At 39.3% G+C, this 17,779-nt stretch overlaps 1 protein-coding gene across 2 annotated transcripts in view; it reads right to left on the bottom strand.

The window, feature by feature from the left end:
- arhgap21b (Rho GTPase activating protein 21b) overlaps positions 1 to 17,054 on the bottom strand; it is a 39,259-nt gene extending 22,205 nt beyond the window's left edge. For both annotated transcript variants that reach the window (XM_074687949.1, XM_074687948.1), the window contains exons 1-7: positions 16,819 to 17,054; positions 15,616 to 15,819; positions 6,322 to 6,501; positions 6,167 to 6,188; positions 1,062 to 1,154; positions 634 to 712; positions 497 to 551 (exon numbers count right to left, since the gene is read on the bottom strand). In XM_074687949.1, coding sequence (XP_074544050.1) covers positions 497 to 551; positions 634 to 712; positions 1,062 to 1,154; positions 6,167 to 6,188; positions 6,322 to 6,501; positions 15,616 to 15,687 — 501 coding nt within the window. In that variant the 5' untranslated portion in view covers positions 15,688 to 15,819; positions 16,819 to 17,054. The remainder of the gene's footprint in view (positions 1 to 496; positions 552 to 633; positions 713 to 1,061; positions 1,155 to 6,166; positions 6,189 to 6,321; positions 6,502 to 15,615; positions 15,820 to 16,818) is intronic.
- Positions 17,055 to 17,779: the final 725 nt, after the last annotated feature.

A 17,779-nucleotide genomic window follows, 5' to 3' on the forward strand; every position in this document is an offset into this window, starting at 1 on the left:
GCTAAGCATGTGGCTATGATCAACTAAAGCATATTGAGGAAATGAAGATGCAGCCAGAGTTAAAAGAATTGCTAAGACTTGCATAACCCTTTCTGAGTTTTGACACATCATTGCATGACAGTAGCTTACTTAAATTGACACAAATGGAGTGAATCAATCAATAATCACGCAGGTTTTTATATGAATATGAAACATGATTCCAATCCAGTCAGGCTATTTTGGCAGTAGTAGTGTCAGCAGTGCTTTGAGGACAGAAAGAAAGGCTGCACTGGCCTGATTAGAAGGTCTAGTTAAAGAGCTCTGATGGGACAGCCAGGCTCCCTGCATCTGTCCCAGAATGAACACATTGAACTAGAGCAGTCCAGCCACATTTGATACTATAATTGGAATGAGTTGTTTATGTTTTAAGACAAATCATAAATGAATTCCAACACTTTTGAAAGCTTATAAACATAGAAAGACAACCTCATTTAAACTAGAATAAAAATAGACCTACCAACTGCAGTATATCCTCATCTTTTGGCATCACACAAAGGTCCAGAAAGTCACCACTGTTTAGAGAAAAGGGATATAAATGATGAAGAAGATACACCAAAAGACCCAAAGTATCTGTACATCGTTTTGAATTCTTACCTGTCTTGAATCAAGCCTATAACCTCACAATAGGCTTTCCCAATGATGCTTGCTCCATTGACCTTCACTATTCGGTCACCTAATAGGAGCAAAACAGACAGCAGATATGCAAATTCACAGCATCGTGGGATCAAATCTGTGAAATGAGCCACCACAAAAAGGAAGCGTTTTCCTGTAACTGCAAGGTCTGGCTCACGCTTTGCTTCACTGATGGAAAACTGCCAGCACACTTTCAAAACCTGCACCGCTTGCACAATTTTCCTTTTGCTTGCATCGCTTTAAAAACTCAGTGCAATAAATTACAGGAAGTTTTCCAGCTCTGTGAGACATCATTTACAAAACTATGCCTTAGTTCCTGGAATATCACAAACCGCCCACAATCCCGGGTTTTTGTCAATGAGTGAGGGTGACGTTTGAATGATGATTACCAGTGCAAAGACCAGCTCCATGGGCAGGGCCACCTTCCTTGACTTGCTTAACGAAAATGGTGTCCATGGGTTCTAGCCTGTTCCGCGGTCTCCCTGTTACAAAGAGGCAGATCATTGTAAGTACACAAATGAAAGCATATCAAATGTTAAACATCATATATATGTTGTTTTTTATTCATATATTCATAAAATGAACAAAGATCTGCTTTACTGAAGTTATAGCTGGTTGATGGCATCAAAGATAAATATGAAGTGTTTCAAACAGTAAAACTAGTCAGCAGTGAGTAAGGAGAGATGGACTCTGTGTGAGTAGAAGAAAAACTGGGAGGTTTGTCACCAGATTTGGAAGCTTGCAAACTAACATAAAAGCACAACAAAGCGTGTTGTGGCCAATGTTTGCCCGCACTGCCATGCTCTGAATACACATGATCGTTCACTTTTGGGGTTGGGGGAATCTAAATTGTCGGACATGTTGTTGTTTTACAGAAGTGTGAAAAAGCAGCTAAAGAGGGAAAACCTGTTTGCTCATGCTGCTCCTGTCTCCTAGCAGCTGCATGGCTGCAAAAAGGGAGAAGGAAAAAAGGAAGATAGAGGGGGTGAGAGAAAGACACTAAGAGAAGGTAGAGTGACAGTGTGTTCAGCTGCTCAACTCCCACTCTTTCCTTATAAACTGAGAAATAGCTCTAGGCACAGCCAAAGAGTGGCTAAAATCCTTCCCCTGTAGTTAACATTCTGCAAGTGAGTCAGTGCGAGAAGGCCCACCAACTGAAATGGAAGTGAAGACCAGCACAAAAAGTGTGATAGCTTTAAAAACTGCTCCAAAAATGAGTGATCAGTCAGAGGTTTGACACAGATGACTTCTCCATTAACCAAAACAATCTTTAAAAAAAATGGAGCAGTTTAGCAAACACATATTTATTAAGGTTATTAAATGATTTGTTTTTGGAAAGAGCTCACTGATACTCAGTGGAAATGTTCAGTAAACCTTTGATAACGTCACAAACACAGACACACGTGTGCCTCCATTATTCTCTCTTTCACACACGAGATTACTCATGCAGAATCATATCCTAGAGACTCAGATTATGTAACACTGCAACAGGAGTCCCTTAAAAACACAGCAGTCAGACATGCTCCCTCTGGTGGTACACCGTGTAACTGCATGACTTTTTCCACAATGAAGCTATTCATAAATCTATGCATGAGCCACCTTTTATTCAGATGTTCACTGGGAGCAGTTTTTGCCTTTGGAATAAACTGGATCCTGAGATCATCCAAGGGATCCCAAATACCCAGGTTAACCTAACCACCCATGTTTTTTATTGTCATCCATATCTACTTTACAACTTCTTCATAATGCGCCGTCTTTATGCAGCCATCTTTATCAGTGTAATTAGCTTTATGTTTCCTTGAGACAAGTCAGGGCAATAAAACTGACTTCCGTTTTTTACAAACCAAAGCCCTCCCCAACCAAACACAGCGTACATAATCTTATCGCCTAACGTTTGCTGAATCCTCACCTTTTTAAAGTAGCTGATTAAACATTTAAGGCCTTGGCTCAGGTTCATATAAAAGCCAAAGATATACAGGATCTCTGTCATTTTCATACATATGCATTTAGAACTGACAAACCAAGAGTGATGTGAAACATATGTTTTCATTGCAACCATGGCACAGTGATGAAGAAGCGCTTGGTGGAAATCTCAACTTGCCTCCAGTGTTTACAGCTGGCTGCTGTTCATGCTCATTCAATTAAAAACCTGAGTCAGTAATCAATCAATCTACAAGCCTCCATTAGACTGCAGTGTTTTAATCTATGCTAGCCTTTGAAACATGACATTTCACAGGAAAGACTGACATTTTGGCAACTGCGCCTGAGGTGAAAGAAAGCCACAGTTGTGACGAAAGATTGGAGAAATGACGGAAAAACACCAGAACACACATGTGCCCAAACTTGACCCTAGAGTTTGGACAGAAGAGCCTTGTCTTGGGAGGCATTAGATGCAATGAAAACAGAATAAATGTTGGAGCCAAACTGTGGAGGGAGAAGAGCAACAGGCTCAAAACTTTGATGTAATGCTTCATCTGAAATCCATCTTTAAGCTCATGTTTCTTCCTTCATATGAAAATAATGATTTTCCAAATGACATATCTGTTAACGCATAAAGATATTAATCCCTGCAAGTGAAAGGTCTTCATTTTGTTTTCATAGCTTAGAGCATTGTGAAATTCTCACAGAGCCGCTCAAGGGTGGGTCAATGGTTCAAGAGTTTCTCATCATCTGAGGGTCTCACTTTCAACATTATCGAAATATCTGGTCCATGAACAACTGCAACACAATTAGGGCTGAAATGATCTTCTAATGATTAATTGCATCATAACCTAAAGGTTCGTTTTGAGGCTCATATCATTTTTCTATTAATTTCGAACAACCACTTTTCTCAAAAACCTGAAATCGTGACAGTTTGGGTGATAGTGACTGACCCTTTGACCTCCAGACCAATCATGAATACATTATTTCAAGAAGCACAGCCAGCTTATCATGCAGTTTAATTTTTCTCTTCTTTATTAAAATACTTTGGTACCTGAAGACCCTTCAAAGTATTTCCTATCTGAAAATCAGGCTTCACCTTAATCGAATGCTTAATAAAGTCAGTCTGCACAAGCACACTGACCAGCACTGTGCTGGAGCAGTGTTACACAGTAGAATAAAATCAATCGTACAGTTATGTGTATTTTTATAACATTTCCAAAAATGTAAATATTTAGAGGTAAAAGGGACTGTGTTGGGGTAGGAGTGTGCAGCTCTCTCCTCCTCCCACAGATGATGGTATAAAGATTTTTCTTGTTTTGTACTGAAACCAAGATAGTCCAGGTTTGCTTTTACGTCTTCATGTCTGGCTTGTTGCCCATGAGCTCATGTGCCCAGCATTATACAACTACCAGAGTTATTCAATGTATCATATTCCTTTTTTTTTGCTCAGTCCATGGCCAGATTTCATTTTTTTTTCAGGTTTTAAGTTAAATCTGAATAATGAGTATTTCATCAAAAGCAGATTTAACTGCCTATCAAAAAAGGCAAAGTATAATGTTATAGAAAACAAAAATTCAGGATTTAATGACAGGAAAAACAGGTTGGATGGTGAATTAATGTAGTGGTGATGCAGTTTGTTGCTGTAAACTTATTGAACTTTTACGATTATTCACATCCTTCTTCATTTCAGAAACCTAACTGGTTTCAAAACATGGGCTGAGGGTATGGCCATGAGTGTTCAGGTGGGAAAGCGTCATCCTTCTCTGCAGCAGCCATCATTAACACCTTTAAATGAACTACCTAACCTCACTGACATTTGCTCTGTGTTTACTCTCAGCTAAACCCTGTGGATGCACAAAGTACAGGTACATAAACACCACTTTGACAAACCACAAGCAGAAGAACTACAGGAACACAGTTCACCTTCTTTGGGATCACATTTCAGAAAAGAAAATAATCATAATAAGAGCAATGATAGAAACTGGAGTTAAAAGTATTTTTTGAGTAAATTTACTAAGTCACTGTCCACCACAGCATAAAACTAATAGTTATTATTAGAACCAGCCTTGGACACATGTGAGTGCTTGTTGAAGAGTACTAGTGGATGACCATGTGACTCTGAGTTGTCTTCCTAGTAATGAATGTCGTCACCATGTCACATCACATAACATCTCACATGTCCCATTACATCAAACAGTTAATCAACCCACATCTAAAGCTCAGAGATGTAGTGTTTACAACGATATACTGTACAACTATGATAAAAGGCTTTCAGATTTTAGTGATTATGACACCTCTGACTGGTGAAAAGAATATCTGCGCTTGCCGTACTATAGAGTCACATGAGGGTAGTCAATTATGAATGCCTCTACCTGTTAAATCACCAGATCTCCTTACAAATGTGTCTTTGTGTGTCTGTGTGTGTTTGTGTGCAAAAGGATCTTTTATGACCAATAAGGATTAAGTATTGAGCTCAAAAAGAGGCAAAAAATTAAGTTTCACACATTCACATTTCACAATTGTTTGTGCAGACTTCTGGGAAGGTTCAGACAGATTTAACTAGATCAGTTAACACACTTTAACCAAGATCTTGTGACATCATGAGATTTTACAAATAAAAAAAAGGTTTAAACATGCAGTTAAAAATGTAATCACGATGACCAAAAAGCATTGGTTTTATAGGCTGGGACAAACACATACATTTTTTTTTTTTGAAAAGGGTCATTTTTGGTCCAGCTATGGGGAATATTCTTGAAGATATTGTTGTTAAAAGTTTGCTTTTCTGAAACCACATCGGGCTCAAAATTCGTAGCCCTTTGAGCAGCTGCTTACGTCTTTTTAGAAATAAGTATCCAAGGGTTATGATCAGATTTTTTTTGGATGAGACATAACATTGCTCATGATTGAATTTGGCAGTTCCTTCTCATGTTTGAACAATTTTTAGACAGGATAAGACTGATAATAAATCCAATTTTACATCCTTTTTGAAATGCTGAATAAATTAAATTAAATCCAGAAAACACAAACTTTGTTTTGTAAGACATTGGGAACCCTTCACATGAGTTGTGAAACGAGATCGCTGTGTAACCAAAATGACCAAAATAGGTGACAGCTTAAAAATATGTTTGATACTGCATTGAAGGTATATAATAGAACAATTAAATTAACTTCAACATGTGATGTGAGGTTGACATGAGGTTTGTCTGCTAAAGAGAGGGGAAAAAAACTAGAGTGAGACTAACAAGGGGAAAAACACACACTACCCAGTAAAACTAAAGCCATCTCTTTCTGACGGCCTTTTCATGGTGAGGGAGAAAAGCAGCAAGAACAACAAAGTGAAACAATATAAAGAGTGGGGTCACTACAGGACAGAAACAGGTGGCGCTGACCAAACCTTTCATGCCTCCACAAAGGTCAGTGACACACAGGAGCTGCATTGTTCTCATCGCATAAGAAAGCAAAAAGAGCTAAAGAGTGGATGGATTAAGAGTCATTACAAGTCAGAGGCACAGCTCTGACTCAGCAATGCTGTACAGCAGGCACGAACAAACAACCAAGTTTTTCTGCTTACCTCTGCGGCCATAATCTTCCTCCTGTAAAAAAAAAAGAAACAGAAACAATCACATGAATTCGTCACTCATGATCATAGAATCTACATCAGGCTGTGTTGACTGTGCTGTTGAGAAAATAACTTGCACTGAAAGACTCTGAAAGAAGGAAATTTACCGGGAAGCAGTGCATGGACGACTCCGGGGGGTACACGATGAAGTGACGCAGGGTGAAGCCGAACCCATGGGAAGTTCGACGCAATCGCACGGTTTTAGGCCTCGGCCATGAGAACTCTTCTTCTGTTGGGTATTGCCCTGGAGGAGAATCGGCCAAGTTTCTCCACTCTGGAGATTCATTCTGCAGAAAGAGGAAGGTGGAGAGAGGAGTTTCATTTGCGTTGTCCTACTTTTGCTTTTAATTTGACAGCAATCTTTAAACCATTTGCTGAAAACTCCAGCTATGCACACTGAAATTGAAAGTGGGAGTCCTGGAAAACCCAAGTGTTGGAAAAAAATCTTAGATAGAGGGGAAACCACTCTACAAATTTCACATCACATTACAATTGCATACCTTTGAGATGAATAATCAGGGTATATGCTAAAATCCTGAGGTTGTTTTCAATACCTTTTTAAGACTTTTTCAAAAACCTTTGAAAAGGTTTTAAGACTTTATCGCAACTTTCAGTTGTTGTTGGCATCCACTTTTTAACAGTTGTAGTTTACATTTTTTTACAGAAATGATGTAACCTAAGGAGGAATAAAGCTTGAAAGAACAAATGAAACTAAAGGCAGGTTTATCGACACTCCAACAACAAAAAACAGCAGTTATTCAAGGCCAACTTACTAAAGAAAAAGAGAAATTATTTAATCATTTTTTTAAATTTAGGACATGTGCCGGAGATTGCGTGATTTGCTTCAATGTTGTATTTAATTTCTCTTTATGAAACTAGAAATGACATTATTTTGTCATGTGTTTATACCGCTCACAATCCTTATTGTTGTATTTTATTGTAACTAGAGTCTTTATGTATTTCTTTTTATTCTATGCTTTTTTATTTTTGTTTTTTTCTACTGACTCCATCAATTTCTGCTGTTAACACAACAATTTTCCAGTTTGGGATCAATAAAGTAACTCTATTCTTTTCTTTTCAAATTATTTTAGACCTTTATCAGGTGAATGTTTAACGTCCCAATCAGGGAACAGTCGCAAGGAGGAAAATAAATATGCATGGATATTTTTTGGGTCAAAGCTTGAATACCTATGAAAGTTAATACCTCATAAAACCACAATTAAGACTTTTTAATACTTTTTAAGGCCCTTTTTTTTAATTTTCCCAAAATTGATTTATCAACTTTTAATACTTTTTAAGACCCCGCGGACACCCTGATAATGATGCATAAATAACACAACTTGTTTATCAATGTAAGGTATTAGTCTAAAGAGACAGGATTCTAAAAACATTACATGTCGTACAGTATTTGCAGTCAAGTCATAGTATCCTATTTTCAAAGCCGGGGAGTAGAGCATGTCAGGCTTCGGGCTTTGGACACCTACCTGCTGTGTTTACGAACTATTTATAGCCTCACACTTTTGTGGTGTCATGTGTACATCAACATCAACACCCCCTTTGCTCAGAGATCTCCCCATATCATATTCCCTGCTCCAGTACCAATTTCAGGAACACCTCTGTTCAAACACTCTTGTATTTCCACACTGTGATATAGTATTTTTCCTCACCCTGTCTCAAACAGACCCTCCCCCTCCCCATGAAACATAGACTTCCCCCACAGAGTGAGGAATTTGATGAGCTTGCATTCATGTCATCTCTGCCTGGGCAGATAAGTTGAGTGAAATGTCAGAAAAGCAGCATGAATTACCTTCATGTTTATGCAACCAGAAGAGCTACAAAAACAACCATATGCAACAGATTTTTTTTTTATTTTGATTCATACAGTCAAAAAACTGTATGAAAAGAGGTTTTTATTTTCCCTCTGTGTTTTGGTAAAAGGGGAAATAAATCGGAACTGCTTTTCAGATTGATCCACCTGTTAAAATTACAAAGATAAGCCAAACCACATTTAAAAAAAACAAACGCAAGCAGCAGTTTGTTCACAGCACACATTTGTACAACAAACATCCCGTCCAATTATTCTCTAAAAATCTGTCACAGAATGAACACTGAGTCTCACACCAAGAGGTACATTTCAAGTACGCTGTGTGCCTGGAGCTCTGCACCAAGTTAAAGCATGTTTCCAATCTTTGCAGAATGCAGAATTTCACTCCTTATCAGCCACCACATTTTTTCAGCTTTTTCCAGCGTTTCAAACTAAGAAACAAAGTCAAAAACACTCTGATCCAAGCGTACTTTAAGTGGTAAACTGGCATTTACATCTACAAATGGAGCTCAGTAGTGCAAAGACAGAAAATAAGGACCCAGTGTTCTACTGTGTGTGTCTGAGAAACAGAGCTGCAGGTGCAGCTGACACCCATGTATTTTGATGAAACTAGCAAAACAGGTTTTACTGTGTATGACCAAGCTTTGGCTGATCTGTGATACCAGCACTTCTACACTCCACTATATGTCTGCAGGAGCTCTGAGAGAGGATATTTTAATCCATACCCACAGAGCCGCTTCTGATGATATGACAATAGATCAACTGGATGTTTGAAATGCCTGCATTGCCCCCCTCATGTCTCTGAGTCGAGCCAATCCCAGTCTACTGGAACTGATTTAGCAGCCAGTGCACAGGGGCAATTTCCAACTCTCTGATCTTTAGATGTGGACGACAGACGGGGGTGTGGGCCTCCTGACAGACACATGCCAAGAAGTGTTATCATTGCTACTCACATAGTTAATACTGTTGTGACATTCCAGGTCAATAAATTCCAGACCCACATTTCCCTCTTGGTTTCCCTTTCGTCGTGTTTAATGAAAACTCAAAAGAAGCAACCAAGAGAACAGAGAAAGAAGGCCTTTGGTGTAAACCTGATGGACCAGCTTAATAATACTTCTACACAACTGTGACAAAAGGTCAAAAGGTAGCATAAAGGAGAAAATGCAGAGATTACTTTTCAAAAGGAGGGCTAAAAAGAAAAGCACATGAAAGGAACTCTGCATCAAAACTAAAACCTTTATCTCCTCCTGCCCACAAATGAGCGCCTCTCACCCATTCATGAATCACCAAAATGCTGGACTGATGTTTGCACTGGGTGAGGCAGCTGGGAGAGCTTTCATTTAACTTTTTTCCCCAGCTCCTGGGTTCAAGCAGTGGCCAGGCAATTTCTAATCATCAATACTCAATTACTCTGTGGACATCCTTTATTTTTCTAATCTTTATCCCTGAATGATAAAAACAAAGATCCTTCAAAGAAGTACCGCAAAACTATCTGTGCCACAAAAATCTGATATATGCATTCAAAGCCATAAAACTGTCATAAAACTAATTTATAAGACACACCGCTGCATTGCAAGACAGGTTCCTTCCTTTTATTTACACAGGCTTTGTTTGTTGACTGGCTTAATTTACTTTGAACTTTGCTGATGTAACATTTCAAGCACAAATGGTGTATAGATGTGTACCAGGAAAGAGTCCCTGAGCACAGGTATGATTCCCTCCTGTTGGACTATTGAGAGGTCCGCTGATTCAGGACACCACGGACGGGCTGAGAAGTTCAGAAGATGGTTGGTTTTGGCTTTTCCTGAGTATTTGTTAGGCCTTCTCTAAATACATTCTCCTGGGGCTGCAGCTATCGAATATTTTAGTATTCAAGTATTCTACTGAAAATCCCATCGATTAATCGAGTAATCAGATAAAATACATTTTTGTTTAGTTAAAGAGCAGTTATTTTTCAAATTAAATTTTTTCTCTTTAAGAAATAGAATTTTCTGATACAGCATGTCAATAAGAGCACTTGCTTTGGTAGCTCCAAAATTTGTAAACACACTTTGACACATTTTTTGTGCCTTGTACATCTCATCAAATGTTGCGGACCCGAATGGCATCCGTTTCGTAGAATGACCCATTAGTCTCCAAACTCCAGAAAAGAAGCTAGATTTGTTGCTCGTTGCTATTTTGTATAAGAGGTAGCTTGAGGGGTCTGAAAACTCTCTTAATATGTCCCCAGCTCTATTTGAAATACCACTCTTTGATCTTTTTTAAAATTAAACGATTCCTCGAGGCGGAGAAAATTACTCGAGTAATTTTTGTAATCGAGTACCTCGAATCATTCAAGGAATTGTTTCAGCTCTACATTCTCCAAATGATGAACATAATGAAACCAGTAAAAAACCATACACAGGCTGGAGTTCTAACTAAGTAGTATGTCTTTACGTCCAAATGGAAAGTCTTGCCATTGAGACAAAGTCAGGTCATGCATGATTTACTGTGAAGTGACGCTGGATGAGCTGTGGCGATTGCATCACGCCCATTTTTCATACAGTCATTATATTAACTCCTCTCTTAAGCACAATATAAATAAATCACAACTTGTTTGTTGAGCTAACAGTGTAAACCCGTTTAAATCCAACTTTGTAGGACATAAAAGCATTGAAGTCCAGTGTACATGAGGTCTTTTCCAAGAGACTGTAAGATGACTACACCACTAAGATCAAAGGGCAGACAAACCAACAGTTTTTAGGGGGAACACTTTGCATGCACAGCTGTTCACACGCCACAAATGTTGATATCTGGAGGGTTAAGTACACACTGAAAAAGAAACTGGAATTTCCACTTTGTGTGTTTCCACCAAATGTCATGAAACCGCACTGTATTGCCCGTATGTTTAAAAAACCTTTGCTGACATCACCACATAACACACTACAAGCAGCACATGACATCAGCTCTACAAACATCAGACAAGGACACGGCTGTAATATGTGAAGAAACCCACTTCTCTGTGGGCTGCTACATTCTACACCACATCCCGTCCAAGCCAAGCACTTAACTGTGAAAAGCTTGAGATAATGATACAGGGGGCCGCGGGTAAGGCCTGGGTGTTCCAGCCCTGTAGTGCATGACAAGGTTGGAGGCAGCATTAGTAAGAAAAAGCAGAGACATGATGAGCTTTGTGCTCAAACTCCCTTCATTATCGTCAAAAAAGGGAAAAGTTGGTCACCAAAGTTACCTTATAGTTCTGTCACACTGCAGGACATGACCATGATTTCAATCCACTACTTTCTGCGTCATTAAGGATACAGACACTTCTCACATCAACCATAGAAGTGTTTTTGTAACAGTATCTTTGAAATATTTTTTGATGGCACATAAATTATAAAGGGATAGTTTGTTATTTCTGAAGTGTGGTTGATGAGGCGCTTGCCAATAGTAAGTGCATTAACCACAGAGGATGCCGGTCAGCTCGACCCTTTTGATGAGAAAGCAACCACAGAATCAGAGCAGAAACTACACTATCAGCTGCTGCACACAGAGACAGCTCTTCCAATGATTTTAACAAACTCAAACATGATGACAAACGTTGGTAAAACTCCACACAGTATCTGGATTTTCTTTTTAAAATTTCTTTAATTTCTTTACTCAGGTGTAAGAAAGAGCATTTCCTTTTGCACTGTTCTTTGATGTGGCGTGTACATGTTCTATGACAAACAGTGTAAAGCTGAGATGCAAAATTATCCAAATTCACAACACATCGGTGGCCATTAGAACATGCTGCGTCCAAGAATAAAGCAAAGACAAATGAGCTTTTTGGTGGAAATGTATATGCTAGCCTAGCTTCCACTCCAGTTTTCTGTCTGCTTTCCAAACAAGAGAATGTGAGGAATAGATTTACTATTGATTAGTGCCCCAAACAACCCAACTTAAAAAAGAAATGTCTCTGCAAGAACTTGTGAGATAAACACCGTCTCAGTTCTGTGATCAACACTATCCCTTGAATTGAACTTCTGCTATAAAAAACAAAAAAGGATCAAACAGCCTTAAACACGTTTACTAGCACTTTAAACATAGAGACTTTACTTGGACAAGCTGCCCATGGGTATCAAAAGACACCAAACTACTTTTGCCAACTAAGTCAGGGTTTCTTTCTGCTATCCAAAGGTATGGTGCCATCCACTTAAGGTCAACTATTAAACAAACTTGATTGCTCATGAATTTGTTCATTCTGCAGTTTGTAAAGAGAGAGTCAACCAAAAAAAAGTTTTTCTAACTGTTTTGATGCATCATGTCTTTGTTTATAATAGCAAACATGCACCGGATGCGTCTCTGGTCTGGCTTGGCTCTGTCATGGCACTAGATCAGACAGGTTTCTATTCAAGTCAATGTGTCATCTCACACTGGATCTGTTCTATTGCGGTCTGGCTGTGTCCTTGTTCCGGCAGGTCGTAGGAGACACACAACTGTCTTATTTTTACTGGAAGCCAGATTCGTGACACTTTAATTCACCCTACGGCAGACCAAGAGGGACAGTAAGTTGTGCACAGGAACAGCGTAAAAACAGTCAGTGACTTTCAAAATAAAACAAACAGTTTCAAACCCAGTCCTGCAACCTGCCAGACTGAACACGTAGCTGGTGTGAGCTGACGGTGAAGAGAGCACACATTCAAGAGCGACTCATCTGATGTATTCCAAATGTAAGCCTCTTATAGAATAAACCTCAACTCAACTTCACAAAGTAAAATATACAGTTGTTACTACCTAAGAAAAATCAACCTATAATCACAAAAAGGTGACACTCTTCATCTGTGGTAAGCCGCCACACTGCCCTGCATCACTCTTGTTTACATCTTAATACAAACTAAAAATGGTTAAAAGAATTCCAGTATAAATGCCACAACAGGTGCTTTGACCTGTCAGCAGATGACTTCAGCTGTGACACTTGAACATTAACACTCATCTGTGAAAAAAAACTTTTGAAGCTTTTTACCTGGTTGTATAAATAAATCTAACAAATGATAAAACAAAATCCTCTCTAAAGCTGTACATCAAGTATTTACTCTATCACCTACAAACTAAAATGTACTGCTCGTACTCAGTGTTCATATTCAAGGTTCTTTATACAACACATTAGGCCGCTGTTTATAGCAATTCAATCTGTTTAGAGAAACTTAAGATGACATCAGTGCACTTTTTTCACCCCAAAAGTCAGTTGCAATAAATATAAACTGAGTGACATTCAACATCGTCCATGTTTTCCCCGGAGACTTTGCAGACACAACCATAATGCAACAGGAAGTAACAGACTTCTTCTATCTAATTGATGTACAATTTAGCCTTCCGCTTGCCATCAGTTAGCCACACACTGTCTGCGCGGGGTTCTGTAAAAGGCAGCCTGCCGAAATTTGATAAACACTGAGCTTTAATGAGGACTAGATAATGGGGATGAGGGGGTCTGTTAGTCGATAGCCCACCACAGTGCTAAAAATGGATCATGCTTAATCATCCAAATGAGTTATTCATTTCACTCAATCTTCATTTCTGTCCTTTTACTCCAGCACAGCAAGTTGCTTTGTAGGTATAAGTGGAAAAGGAATACTTACTCATAAAAGAGAAGAAAAGTTTGTTGAACCATATTCAATGAAATGTCTCAAAGGCTCATGTGAAAATCATCACAAAAATTTCCCACACCAGCAGACTGATGGATATCTAAGGTCTTATAACATCTGACAGGAGAAATCAAGTGGAGGGAGGGCTTTAAGCCGACTCAGTCTGCTGTTTGGAATGAGCTGAAATGTTGGAATACCATGCACTTTTCAGCTGATAAAGTGGACAAACAATCCGCTGTAGAAAGAAAAAAACATTCACCAGCAAAAGCCAAAGAGAAAAAAAAACAGCCAGCAGGATTTATACAAGCAAATGTATCTGGCAGGCCACAGCGGTTGTAAAACAGTCGAGAGTAGAAAAGACAGCATGTGTGGTTCCTAGTGGAACACAGGGATGAAGTGTTGTTCCATGTGAAAGTAGTTAAATTGGTAAACAACAAGGAAAAATGAATAGTTATAGAAATTAAAGCTCGTTCATGAAGAAAAAAAAACTTTTTTCACATGTTTATATCAATTACAATAAGTGCTGTCATCTATCTGCTACAGGAAAGTAAGTCATACTCTTTGAAGTTGAGATACGGTTTTATCTGGTATCTCAGTTCTGTTCATTTCATCATCCTCTGCTTTACAACAGCAACCAGGCCATGCTTTCTAAAGCCCTCCATTAACCAGACACATTTCATCGCCCATCTGTTATCTGAGAACATCACAACTTCAAAAGGCACATTTAAAGGGTGATATAAAGTGCACACATTTTGGAAAACTCAAAAGTAAATCCACAGTGTCATCATTTCCAGGAAATCTCAAGACCAGAGACTCCAGGGGGGTTCCGGCTCAAAATTAGCACATGAATTGGTTTAGGAGGTGGCCTTATTAGGGGGACTGTTTAAAGGAGGATTTAGTGCACTGCACTAGCATTTTTAAAAATCGAATCATGCCCCTTAATATTATTTATAACATCTGAAAATCCAAAAGGAAAACTCCAGATCTTTTGCTCAATGTAGGGTAGAGTAAAAAAAAAAAATCTTTTAAGTATTTTTTGTTTTGGAGATACTCCAATACACAGATGTACTGCTTAGCATTATTTTCTTGCACTACAGTTCCAGAAATGCCACATGGCGTTAGATCCATTAACTTAACTCTCCCAGATGTTATCCAGACAGTTTTAATCATAAAGACGGAGAAAAGACACTGATGCAGTACAGACAAGCTCTGCAGCAAGACTTCTCAAAATGCAAAAATTGTTTTGACAAGTCAAAAAAAGGACTTAGGGGCATTTCCTTGTGCTCTGATCAATTATGTGAAACCATATCAAGAGCATCTACTCTTTAGGGAGGGACGACTTCAGAAGCTTTACATCCACAGCTTTTAACAAAGACAAGGCTTGAGTAAAGAGCTGAATATTCGATCACAGGCAGAGAAGGACAAAACTGTGTATTCCATAAATATAAGAAGTCCTTCCATTTCAAAGGGGACAGGGTGCTACCTAGTTTACCATAAGATCTTCATTCAGATGATGAGCTTTCAGTGGAGCAGATGGTGTCCTGTCTGGTATTACATGGGTCACAGCTTAAAAATCTGAAAGACGGATCTTAAACTGCCTCAGTGCTATTGTCTCGTCCCACTCCAACTAGTGATGAGTTTAATTAACATTTCAAATTAAATTAAATCCTGTCCAGCAACTGGAGCCCGTCCTTTGATGTTGTGTAGTGAATGCTCTACCTCGGTGGGTATAAAGACAGAACAGGGTTTGTGGTCCAACTTGTAGTGAAACCATACTGGTTCTTTCATAAGAAGAATAATGAAGCACAACAGGATTCTTTAAAAGCACAAACAGCTGTGCATAGGTGTCAAACACACTACTCCCCCACCGACACCAAACAAAACATGGGGAGGCAGAAAACCAGTGTTACTATCTGAAAGTTTACTTTTCCCCCCACAAATAGAGTAAAAAGTTAAAATTGTGTTCACTTTACCTCGCAGAAAGAAGATCTTGCCTGTGGTCTCTCATCGTCTTCACAAGAATAAACCCAACGTGATGCCATCATTCTATTTGGTTTAAAATCCTCCTATCTGTGAACGCCCACATTGAAAGGTTATCTCCAGCAGGATGCAAGAAAGTATACTCCACTTTGTGAGATGTTACGACTCCATTCTTGCTTCGCATCTTGGTCCATGTGCTGCAAAATCAGGGAAAGAAAATGAAATTCTTGTTAGAGTTGTTTAATTATAGGCATGTTTTCAAATGCAAGTGCTGAGGTCCGCCAGTTAACTCTGTTCGGGGGTCTGTAAAAAGACAAGAATCAATACCTCAGTTGTTTGACACCCATAATAGTAGACCATGTGTGCTTCATTTTGTTCTATCAACATTATGCAACAGGTCCTAACACTATGCTATTTTCTACCTGACGGACCGACTGTAGAAGTCGTGAAACTGAGAGACTGGGAAACAAGCCGATTGTCAAACATTTAAAAACTGTATGAGTAACAGAACGCAGCCGTTAAGCAACAAGGCTGAAAACCTCATCCAAACTACCCTACACGAAATGTGACTACACAAACCTGAGTTTCACCTTGTTCTAAGGAAACGTTTAAAACATTGTGTCAAAACATATGATCAACGCATTATTCACGCAACAACTATGTAGGCTTGTTGTCATCAGCTTGAAGCACAACAACGTGGATAGACACTGCATAATGAATGGCCAGCAACAAGTGGACTGAAGACAAGAGAAAAGACTAAAGAAAAGCACCGCAATATTAGGAAAAAGTCACAATAAACACAAAGAAACAGAGGGGAAATATGGAATTTCACTTTAAATTGTCGATGTGTATGCATTTCGACATTGAAGCAACAGAAAACGTAATTCAAAGATGGGGACTTTGAAATTCTCTTGTTTTAGCTCGATGGTCAACTCAGGCACGAGCAGAGCGTGTCGAGCTGTTGTTCTCCTGCGACTAACAAAAGTAGCTTTTTCTTCTTAATTTCCAAAAAACATATCACCAGAAAACACCTAAAATGGCGATGTGACACACGGTGACATCTTTCAACTTTCCGTACTTTTCGTTCTCTCATTCTGAAGCTTGTAAAGTCGGCAAAAGCAACAACTACTGAGGCAACAGGCTTTTAGCGCTGCGGTTAGCATCCATGCTAACGGCTGGAGTTTAAACAAAGTTACCTGTGTAGTTGCGAAGCGTCATTAAAAGCGGGCAACGGCGGTTGCGGTACTCCTACGACAAAGCGGAACCATAGCGGGAAAGCTCCAAAATCTTCATGCGGTGTTATGTGAAATATATCTTGAGTACACACGGATTCCCGGTGATAATTCCAAACTCACTCAGGGGAGGCGCATGGTGCAGTTTCGTAGCTGGAATTTTTGCTTCCAGCGTTCCCTACGCTCTGGGAGTCCACCTTCGGTCAACAGGACACTCTCAGCCAATCGCAAGCCGCGTTCTATTCGATCGGACCAATGAGTTTTGATTTTACAAAAACTCGTTGCTGCACTGTTAAAAGAGTTGTATTGTGACCGTTTTCTCAAAGTTAAATTTATTCGTCAATGGAGAGCTACCACTCCTCATCGGGAAGATGTGAACGAACAGAGACTGCAGTGCACTATTTCAACTTGTCAATCTCTACACACGCTTTCTTTTCACATAAACAACAAGTCTGATCAGGGAGTCACATGTCCCGGTTCAAAGGGAGGTCGAGCAGGGTTGGCATGTGGATGGCAGTGCATGTGGAATGTGAATTCACGTACACCCAAACGGCATATAAATTTAGCTCATGCTAGGCAGCCAGAGTATCCACAAGATGATAAAAATGCCTAACACTGACGGTCCTCTCTCCACACTTAAACAGATAGTAGCTGTAGATGTAAATAAACGCCAAGATTCTAAGACTTCGACAAATGTCCCCTTTATTCCTCTCCAACATAAGGGACCACCTGTTCTTGGGGTTTGGCTGCTTTTGTTGCAGGGGGTCAGTTAAGGGAGGAGACTCGCAAAAGAGTCCTGTCCAGCCAGTTCTACCTCCAGTAACACAGACAAGGCTACAAACACAGGATAGTAAATGGTACACTTCCATCAAAGTACAGACTTTTTTTTTTTTTTTACCAAGAAAGGTTTAATTTGTTCCAATTC

This window comes from Halichoeres trimaculatus, unplaced genomic scaffold (assembly GCF_033239565.1).
Source record: "Halichoeres trimaculatus isolate MK-OKI-2021-1 unplaced genomic scaffold, fHalTri1.1 fHalTri1_scaffold_15, whole genome shotgun sequence".
Lineage (NCBI taxonomy): Eukaryota > Metazoa > Chordata > Actinopteri > Labriformes > Labridae > Halichoeres > Halichoeres trimaculatus.